Raw genomic sequence first — 10,790 nt, forward strand, 5'->3', positions numbered from 1 at the left:
GCTAATGTGGGAAGTCTGGTTCCTCTGGCATCCAGAGGCAGAATGGCTCTTGTTTTTGCTTCTGGCTAAGGACTGAATAATGGAAGAGCAAGTGCAGCCACAAGCCAGATCCCCCTGTGTGCCAGGGAGTCCTGACCTCACCTCATGCCCTGCTACAACAACAAACAGCCACAGGAAGTTCTGACATCAGCCACAAAGGAGCTTGCCTGCCTGCCTGCCTGACACATAGGCTGGAGTGAATCCTGAGATGGGGAGGAGGTAGAAACAGAACTGCTGATAGTTTTTTCTATGAAAATGTTTGGAACAACAAGCAAACATGAACTGTGAGCTTACTATTGAAAATTCTACCCACGAGCTTACCTGCCCATGCAAGTAGAAGCAATCAAGAAACCAATGACATACCAATGACTGTATAGGATAAGAATGGAGAGAATGAATGGCCTGGGTCACAGTACAGGTGTACAGCCCCATGTTTACAGACACCCCCATACATGTTCTGGACTGCTCTGGCACTTTCCCTCTGACATACTATCCCCAAGCCACCTATCCAAGTCATTTTATCTTACTAACCATGAATGACATGAACCATGAGGACAGACAACATCACCTTCATATGCAAGATCCTATATGGCTCAAGAATATGGTAAACTCAGGTCATCTGATTGCTCCCCAAGGCAGCTTACTCTTGGGAGGGCCATCCCCTGAAGTGGGGGAAAGTGCCTGCAATGCCAAGGCTGTCACTATCTCTTGCCTTCCCATCCAGGAGGCCAGGAAACAGACAGATGGCAATAGAATGTGAAGAAATTGAGGGAAACGGTTTCTTTCTGGCCCTCCAGGAGACAACAAATTATCACATAGAAAAAAAAAATAGTCATTTTCCAAAAAGAAAAATAAAGGACTAAAGGTTTCACAGACCATCACTCACCAGATTTTTCTTGAATCCTATAAGAGGAAATGCACCATTCAAGGCAGTCATAGGTGGTAGACACTCTGTCTCCATACAGCCCAGAAAGTGAGGTATGGCGAAAGCAGTGGGAAGAGATGTTTTCAACCCCTGCCAGTGCCTTGCCCACCTCGCTACAAAAATGCTGTGTCAAGGAGGAGACTTGAGTGTTCTTATAAACATAAATGCTTTATAATGTAAAAGGGGTCTGGGAAAGACCACGCCCCTAAAAAAAGCTTCTACAGGGTATGTTTTTATCCAGATATGCCCATACCAATGACATGAATACCTGTCATCTCTTTCTCAAAAGTCATTCAAGTTCCCAGATAGAATTTGTCAGGTTTAAATTAAACAGAATCCCTTTGATTGATGTACGCAGCTGTAGAAAACAGTGATTTCTCTAGCCACTACATATAAAGCATGGGCTTGCAGGGAATATGGATAATGGTGGAGGCAGGTCTCTGCAGGCGTGGTACCAGAGGACAGTGCAACATTCTCTGAAAATTCAGATGCAGGTCATTCCCTCCTCCTGGCTGGAAGCATTGCTCTGGGGAACTGGGTTGGGTCTGAGAAGGCTTTGGCTGGCAGTGGTGGAAAGGATGGCAAGTCACCTCTGGTTTCTGAGGAGCTACATAATGATGCTACCATGGCAACCACCATCAGTTGCTCAAAGTGACACAGCGATAGCCTTTGCAGAAGCTTTATTAGGGTAAGGTTCAATTTCAAAGAGGAGAGAAAAAGACAGGGATAGGAATAAGGTTATGTGAATGGTGGACATTCATTGGGACAAACCTATGGAATAAATAATGAAAATTATAACCACAAAAAGATATGTTATAAGTCTGCAGACAAATCCACATTTGGCTTCCTGCTGGTCTGAGTCCCTGATTATAGAGGACACAAGCTGAGTGACTTCATTCCACCCTGTCATAGACTGCTGGAAAATGGGACTCAGAGTAATTCTACCAATGTGTTAGGAGAGCCGAATTCTCTGGTGCTCTCAACGAGGAAAGGAAGAACACAGGGTCTAGAAGGAAGGTATGAATGCCAAATGTGACAAAGGTTAATGGAGGAGAGAATAGGAGCTCATTCTATGAGCAGAGAAAGAGGAGAGGACATGGGCATGGGCAATGAGGAGGAGAGTGGACAGAGAAGAATGAGCAAGAACCAACTAAAATTCAGAAAGAAATGAAGAAAATGTTCAAATCACCACATGGCTAAAAGCAAGTTGATGGATCATAACCCAGAATTGATCCCATAAGCATAGACTCCAGCGATTTTTGGAAGTGTCCTTGGCACTGGTCCGAGTCTCCATAGAGAGGCTTTGGCTCTGGGGCCATCAAAGTTTCCCTTTCCACCAGCACCAAAGCCACCACTGCCACAACACTCTGGTGTTACCGATTCTGAGGAGAGATAGCTGGACAGCGGACAGAGCTCATGGCTCAGGAGCTTCCTCTGAAAGGCACCTCCCATCCCCCACAGGCTGTTGCTAGACTCCCAGGCTCCAGCAAGATGCAGGTAGGTGAGAAATAGAGTCTTGGACTAGCCTGAATCCATCCAGAACCATCTGCATACACCACAACTCATAACTTCATTTCTGCCTTGGACTTCATAAATGACCGGGGAGTTAGAAGGATAAAGCAAAGAATTAGCTATTATTAATCATTCACATTACTCAGCCCAGTGCTAAGCACTTTTACATGTCTTATTTAGTCTCTATTCTAGAGATAAGGCAGTGAGGTTGGGAGGATTAATATTTTTCTTTGTGGCTCAAGGACACAAAACTGGAAAGCAGAGGGGCTGGATTTCAAATCAGGCTCTGCTTGGCCCCACAACCCAGACCATTCTTATCCTGTCCTGTCATCCTGTCGCCTGAGAGCTCTTGTTCTTAAAGATCCTGTGAGATCTGTCCTCTATGCTTTTTTCTCTCCACCCTTTACTCACCAAATACAGACGATTCTACTGAGATCACCCTACAGAGAGGAACAATAAAGGTAAATGGGAATGAATTAAAAGAATGAGGAGGGCACTTGCACTTTCAATAACCCATGCATTTGTTCATTTATTTTAATAACTAGTCAAGGTAGACCTTAATGCATCATCCCAGAGAGGAGAAGGGAGTCTGCTTGGTAGATGGAAGGGTGCCTTTTCACATTACTGAACCTCTGTAGGATCTGGATGTGTTAGTAGATACCAAAGTTGTGTGAAATGACTCAGCCATTTCTAATAGGACACTTTCATCCTTTGAGTACAAAGGTTATTCCTCATAACCTAATGAGGTTAAGATACCAGTGCACATGGGAACAAGGCACAGTATTGTGGGCCCTGGTGCCATCATATTTTGAGGTCATAAGTACACTCCAACCTGGCTCATTATTGCAGTAGTAATGAGTAGAGTCCATTCCCAGGTTCCAAAAGATATAAGACCAGCATGGTTGGGAACTCTCACTTTTCCTACAGAGTACCCTTGCCTCTGGCTCCTTCTTGGTTCTTAGCCCACCTAGTTTACTGCCAGGGTGGATGAGATGGGAGCTGACAGTGATTGGATGAAAGCGGGTGGAGAAGGACCCTTTTCTAATTCTGTACACTTAGACCTTCCCTCATATAACTGCCGTCAATGACAGTAGCCCTAAATGCTTCCTCTGCCTTATCAGAAGGAAATGTGGCCAGCTTTGCTTAGACATTTCAAAGAAGCTGGAAGGATGGCTCAGGGAGCCCTATATGTCACCCAGAAGAGAGGGAATTTGTTTGGGGTGGAACAAGGTACAGACTGTCCTGCTGAGGGACACTGCCCTACCTAGTTAGCAAGAAAAGGACCTGACAGCATCTCTGTTTCTCGGCTACACCCAGAGGGCTGAGGGAGGCCCCTCCCCCTTCTGAATTCCATAGGAAATGTCAAGATGTAGTCAAAAACATGCTATAACTAGATCCATGTGTGGGGGCAGAAATTTCTCTAAACATCATGAATATGAGTTGGTTTCATAAAAGGTTTAAGACCGTTTTCTTAAGTATGCTGTCAAAGAGGTTTGGAAAGGTATTTCTTCTATTGAGTAAATGTAGCATTTTTTTTTTTTTATGTCCCTGGACCAGCTTTCTATTATCACTGCTTACAGGCGGACAACCTTGCTGTATTCAGGATTCTAAGACACTCAACACTGCTCTGTCCTCAGCATCCTTCTCATGCTGCTCCTTTAGCAGACTCAGAAAAGGAAGGAACATGTCAGCTATCACCAGCTCTGTCCCTGAACATACAGAGGTACTGCCCACACCAGAGTGGCTGGCCATCCTTATCCACTTCCAGGAGGAAATTCCCAGGGCCTCTGTTTTCTCCCTCCTCCCTCCTCATACTCTCTGCTCCTGCTTCCTCGCTTAGGACATGGGAGCTGGAACTCTGCTGAAGGCAACTGGCAAGCAGACTCCCAGAGTAACACTCTTGGGCACTACTACAAACGTTTTAGTTCTCAGGTGGCCCCTGGAGACAGGTTCAAATCATCCAGAGCCTCTAAGAAGAGGAGAGGGAAAGTGATAAAGTAGGAAAGGGGCAACTTACGCTAGAGCAAAGGCCACCAGGGCGCCGACCACCACCACAAAGTCCAGGATGTTCCAGAGGTCTCGGAAGTAGGACCCATCTTGCAAGATCAATCCCTGGTCTATCATCTGTAGGACAAGGGTGGGAACAGTCATAGGTGAGTTCAGGTGCTCCAGGAAATACCAATCCCAGGGGGTGTTTCCTCATGGCAAGGCTTCCATCTCCACAATCAACCTCACCCTGGGCCTGGGAGCAATGGGAGTGTCAGGAGGCTCTCAGAAGGTAATAGTGAGGCCCCTCCTTACACTCTTAAGGTAACAGCAAGGATTCATGCCCTGTCTCAGACATACAGGGTTAGATTATATTTCTTTGCCATCACAAAACCCTGCCATGTTCCTTCTCTCCTTAGTAGTCCAGAGCTGCAAACATTGCCATATATGCAAAGACAGGTAAAAAGCTCAGACAGTGAGGACTGGACATGAGATAGGCCTGTGAGATATGAGATGGCTAGAAGGAAGAGAATGCAGCTGGTATTTGCTGGAGTCTGGAAAGATTCACCTCTACTCTTTGCCTTGCTATGCACCCAAATTCAAGCTGGAAAGCATAGTGTGCAGGAACACTCACACTACCTGCCTGCCCACTATCTGCCTCTTGTTTGGGCCATGCACATAGGCTTTCAATATACAAACCTATCCATGTGGCCATGCTCAATGACCATTTTGAGACCAAAGAAGGGCTCAGTAAATACCTCCCAGCCCTCCTCCCCATGAGGCTAGAGATAGCAATGTTGAGGAAGGGTTCTAAGTTAAAGGAACAGACAGATATTCTATCCTAACCCTGGATCCCAGGTTTTCTCTGGAGGCTTTTACCTTTATAACCATCTCAAAGGTGAACACGCCCGTGAAAACATAGTCGAAATACCTCAGGACCTGTAAGATAAATGACCAAAAGCAAGAAGACAACCATGTAAGGTCATCAGACTACACACGGCCACTGACATATGCAGTCCTGCATGCCCCCTGCCCAGTTCCACCTCAGAATGCAGGAATTACAACTTCTACCTGGACTGAGAGATGAATGCAGGGAGGAGAGGCCATGGAACCTTCTGGAGCTACAAGGCTCCAGGGCCAGTCCTTTGATCATTCTCTCCCTTTGGCCAAAACTTAACTTCTCAGGTATGACCTGGTCCCCCCGCCAAAAAACTTCTTGTCCAGTTCTGGCTCAGAACCCCAAATCCTTGTTGCTATCTGTCCTGCCCATCTTCCTATCTCCTGAGGTCTCCCTGCAGGTTCTTACCAGATGTCTCAATGCCCTATGCCAGGCTGCAGCTCCTTGGTTTCACATACATCACCTATGGCTCTATGTCTGATTCTACAGTCAAACCCTCCAACAGACTCCCCTCAAAGCCCAGGCTCTGTGGTGAGGTGAGGAGTGTGGGAGGCTCCTCTGGGGATGACTTCTACATCTCCCTGAGGAATAGGCACAAGCAATTTCTCTATCCTTCTTCATTCTCAGAAGCCTTCCTGACATCTTGGTTCATCTCTAATGCTGGAGGGGAGGAGATGGCATAGAGCGGACCCCAGGAAATCACAAGGTTGACAAATGGGCCCACTGTGTACCCACTTTGTTGCGCTCCGAGTTGGTCAGGACAGGGTCCTCTGCTGCCAGGGCGATGCTGCTGGCTGCGATCACCAGGAGTATGCACATCTCGAAGTAGCGCAGGTTCACAATGTAATGGCAGGCCCTGCGGATCCTGCGGAGGGGGTGGGGGAGTCCTGCTGAGCTGGACTCATGCCCTTTCCCTCTTGCTTCCTAGCTTTCCCTCCCTTACATCAGCCTCATCTAGACAGCCATAGCTTTGCCAAAGGAAGCCACAAGGGAGAGCAATTTAATTTCTCAGACACCACCCATAATTTCAAGCCTCAGTGGGGGAAGGTAATCAGATTGGTGAGAGGCAACAGCACGCAAGCCAAGATGCATTATCTACACACACAGCTGAGCCATGGGGATCGGCCGTGTCTGACTGCACAACCCAGGTGGCACTTAGTACCCTCCACTGCATCTCAGTATTTCTTCCCCTAAGCAAGGGAACCAGAACCTTCCCATGAAATTATAAAGGACTGAGGAACACAGAAGCAGACCTTGATTCTAAGACCCTTGATGAAAACACCAACATGTTCCCATGACTTCCAAGCTATTCTCTGATGAAAGTGTCTATAGCCTATGCCCCAGTTTAAGATGACCTGACAACTTCACCCAGGTGTCTCCCAACCCATAGCCCTGCCAGAACCCTGCCCACGTGGCCACCAAATGCCTGCTTGTCTTTCCACTCTCAGAAGCTGGTCTACATGTCATTTCCAGGGTAGATGTCAACTACTCTTTCCTAATCTCATCTTCTTGACTCTAACCTGTAGACTCTTCTCTCCATACTTCTCCCTCCTCTCTAGGGGGAAGGCTGTCCTAACCAAAAACCAAAAAACCAACAACAACAAAAACCATATGCAGGGCAGTGGAAGGAAAAATCCTGAACTCCAGTGGATGATCTTGTCATTCTGTGATCCACAGTCTCAGCTCTGTCCCCTCATGGAATGTCTGGTGACACCCTGGAGGAAGTTGCTCTCTTTGCCCCATGCCAACTGCTGAGGAGAGAATGAGTGAAGGCGACTGTCCTCATGACGTGTCTCTGTCTTCAGGTACCCTGGAGACTAGGCGCACAGACATCAGAGGTTGTTCATCTTAAAGATCCAACCTCATGACTGGACTCAAGTGCGTCCATGTTTGTTCATCCTCCGCCAGGAGGGCTCAGGAAGATGACTGGGCTCCTATTCCTCCTCATTCTCACCCCATGTGGGCCCGAACCCTAGCCATCTGCCCTACACAGCCAAAGAGGGAGCAACAGGAGCTTGGCTTACGGGTTGGTGGTGCTGAAGATGAACATGGAGCTGTGGGGCACCATGGCTTTGCCCGTCTCACGCTTCTCCTTCTTCTGCTTCCTCTTTTCTACCTCCTCCTCCTCCTCTTTGATCTCTGCCTCTTTCAAGGGACTGGCTTCTCCATCAGTCTTGTTACTAACTGAAAACAGAACATCAGATACTGGGTGACATGAATGGTGGGTGCCCTTTGTTTTCAGTTGGGACAACACAGGTAAGATAGGAAAGGACCCTAAGGATGTTCCTAGGGAGGTACCCTGCCAGCAGGGGAGGCATTTCCCATACTACACTGTATTAAGCCCATCTCTTATCCTTACCCTCCTCTACATGTTAAACGGTACGTCTGTTTGTGCCCTAGAAACAATAATGTTTTCTCTTTCCTTGTTGACCTTTTACAGTCTGAAAAAGAGCATGATTGTTTCAGCAACGAAGCTTACAGAATTTACATACTGTATCTACTGAACTTCATATCAATATATCAGCAGATACTATTATCCTTGTTGCACAAGTGAAAAAAAACTGAAGTGCCAGGACTCTAAGTACCTTTGCTATGGTTGTACAACTAGCATGGGTGCCCAATTTGAAATCCTGTATGCCTCCATGAAATCACACTGCAGTGGAAGACTTCAAAAAGCCATTATTCTCTGTGCAGCTGCCTTTCTGGCTAGGACTTTTCCAGCCATGATGGATATAGAAAGGCAAATGCAATATTCATGCAAGTATGAGCCCATGACCATATTCCAGGGCTGGGAAGATCAAGATCCAGGGGTGGAGTGGTGCTGTCAGGTGGCTGTGATCTGTTTCTGCACTTCTTTCACAGGGAAGGAGATGGGGACTCTGAGAGTAAGGAGATAGCCCAGGCCATCTCTCCCTTTGCTCTGTGGTGAGTGAGCGGCTCCATCATGGGACACAGTGTGAAGTCTGTATGGTCTTAGATTGTGCCAGGGCCTTTTAATAGGTAAATATTATAATTTATCTAAAAATCTTCTATCGCACACTGTATCTATGAAGAAAGTCTAGCTCTGGAATGGGAATAGAGGGATAGCTGAGCTATCTTCTTGTGTCTTGTGTTGTTTTCATGTAAGAGGATCCAAAATACTTTTTTTGTTGTTGTTTGTTTGTTTTTTGAAGTAGGGTCTTGCTGTCCTGGAAATCACTATATAGTCTCAGGTTTGCCTTGAACTCACAGTGATCCTCCTACCTCTGCTTCCCAAGTGCTGGTATTAAAGGAGTGTCCAGCCCCCAAATACTTCTTAATAAAAGTATAAAATTAGACAAATGTCAAAAGTGGCTATGGCTCTGAGATCCTGAGATACCTCAAGCCAAGTACAATAAGCACCAACTATGAGAGACTGACATTTTAGAGCAGACTGGACATTTCTGAGGGTGGAGAGTGTGAAGGAAGGAAGGGAGACAGAACAGTGGATGAAGGGCAGACAAGGAGAAGAAGAAGCTGTCATAGAAAAAAAAGCATGGGAGAAGTGGAAGAAAATAAGCAAGACTAGAATCCCGCGAGGCTAATTCACAAAACAATGGCGGGATTCCTGCAGGGCTGTTGTTTGGGAACAGGGACAGGATGTGAGATTAATGCAGGGAGGATGTGTGCAGGGTGGGATGTGGTGGTGTGGGATTAAAACAGGGATGGGGTGTGGTGTCAGGGAAGGAATGGGGCTTAGGGGCAGGACAGAGATAGGCATGGGATTAAGACAGAGATATGGTGCAGGGCAAGGATTGATTTGTGGGACAATACAGACGTAGGGCAGCAGATTAATACAGGCACGGGCGTGTGGTCAGGGCAAGGGCAGCCATGGTATGAATGCAGGGATGAGGTATGGGTCGGGGTAATGATGGGGTATAGGGTCAATGTAAAGACGGAATATGGGTGGGGGTAGACAGAGGGTTAAATGCTTCCCCCTTTTCTGCTTCCCTATACTGTTTCACAGACGGATATCATCTGCTTGAAGGAACTTGGATGGAGAGAGATCATGATTAAATGCTCCTAGGAGAAAAAAGTTGTTAAGAGTAATAGAATCATAAGATGTTAGTGGAGGCAAGCCCTCAGAGATCATCTAGCTCAATGCTTTCATGTTGTACACCGCAAACGAAGGCTGTGAGAGATGCAGAAGTTCTCCTGAGACCACTGACTGAGTAAAGTCAGGGCCAGAGACAGCCTTCCTACCATTGTCCTCCACTCCCCAACTTCATGACAGGACTTCATCACTTGCTGTGGTAGCAGGACACTTTGGAGGTCACCAAGAATACCATCATGTTAAAGCAATACGTAATTGGATACAGAGTCACATATGAGCACATTAAAGGCTAGTGTGATCACAGGACCGAATTCTATAGGCACAATTGAAGAGGAGACAACTCTAACTTTATTTATTTATGTTTTACCAGGAAAAAACTACAGCTGTTTTATTTGGTGAAGAATGCTTTAGGCTTGCTGGTGTGGCATTCCACAAGACTTCATTAGAAGGGCCAGCTATCCCCAGGCTCAGATGGGGTACATGGTGTGGGTGAAGGGGCAAAGGATTAGACTCACTGTGCACCACTGTTGAATCCACCAAGGGGTCCACATCAGGGATAGCGACGGTGACGCTGGTGCTCTCTGTGGTGGCCTTGTCTGCATTGGCCGTCATGCAGGAGAGATCAGGTTCACTCTGGCTGATGCCCCGGCCCACATCCAGTTGTACATCCCCCAGCAGGGCTTGCTCACCACTGCCTTCCGGCTCCTGCTCTGTCAGCACCATATCATTCCCTTCTTCCAGCTCAGGATGGGGAGGGACTAGAGGCGTTTCAGCCTCATCGAGGGCACCTGCCAGCCCAGAGCCTTTTGGTACCATCAGGCTGTTGGTCCTTAGAAGCAAGAGAAGGTCATGGATCAGAATGGGTTCTACAATGACTGATGAACCTGGCCAGAGGCAAAAGGGACCAGAGCTCCAGAAAGCCTTCTGGAGAGCACACAGCATGAGCTGTTTTCCATCGACATCCAGGTGAAGAGGAGCCAAGAACCCCAGGCTGTGTCCACCACCTTATTGACATCCATGCGCCCGGGCCCCACTCCTTCAGAGATGCTCTGGAGGAACAGACCCTCATTTTCATGGGGAAAAATACCACAGTCTGGAGATTTATCCATGTATTTTGTGGGGGTCATATGTATGTGTATGATTAGTGTTTGAGGAGGTGTGAGGGTTCATATGTGTGGGTATATGTGTGTGCGCAAGTATGCCTGCACACATGTTCTTTCTATGTGTACAGGTTGGAGGTTGATGTAGGGTGTCCTCCTTAGTTGTTCTCCACTTTATTTTTTGAGACAGGATCTCTCATTTAACCTCAAGCCTGTAAGCCCTGGTGATCTATCTGTCTCCACATCCCTACTGATCTG

General features: G+C 47.0%; 1 protein-coding gene across 7 annotated transcripts in view; it reads right to left on the minus strand.

The window, feature by feature from the left end:
• Window positions 1–10,790, minus strand: part of Cacna1e (calcium voltage-gated channel subunit alpha1 E) — a 393,282-nt gene that overhangs the window by 59,009 nt on the left and 323,483 nt on the right. For all 7 annotated transcript variants that reach the window (XM_045145813.1, XM_004658733.2, XM_004658731.2 and 4 more), the window contains 5 exons: window positions 9,948–10,261; window positions 7,385–7,544; window positions 6,096–6,225; window positions 5,342–5,401; window positions 4,494–4,600 (listed from right to left, as the gene is read on the minus strand). In XM_045145813.1, coding sequence (XP_045001748.1) covers window positions 4,494–4,600; window positions 5,342–5,401; window positions 6,096–6,225; window positions 7,385–7,544; window positions 9,948–10,261 — 771 coding nt within the window. The remainder of the gene's footprint in view (window positions 1–4,493; window positions 4,601–5,341; window positions 5,402–6,095; window positions 6,226–7,384; window positions 7,545–9,947; window positions 10,262–10,790) is intronic.

Source organism: Jaculus jaculus, chromosome 1, assembly GCF_020740685.1.
Source record: "Jaculus jaculus isolate mJacJac1 chromosome 1, mJacJac1.mat.Y.cur, whole genome shotgun sequence".
Classification (NCBI taxonomy): Eukaryota; Metazoa; Chordata; class Mammalia; order Rodentia; family Dipodidae; genus Jaculus; species Jaculus jaculus.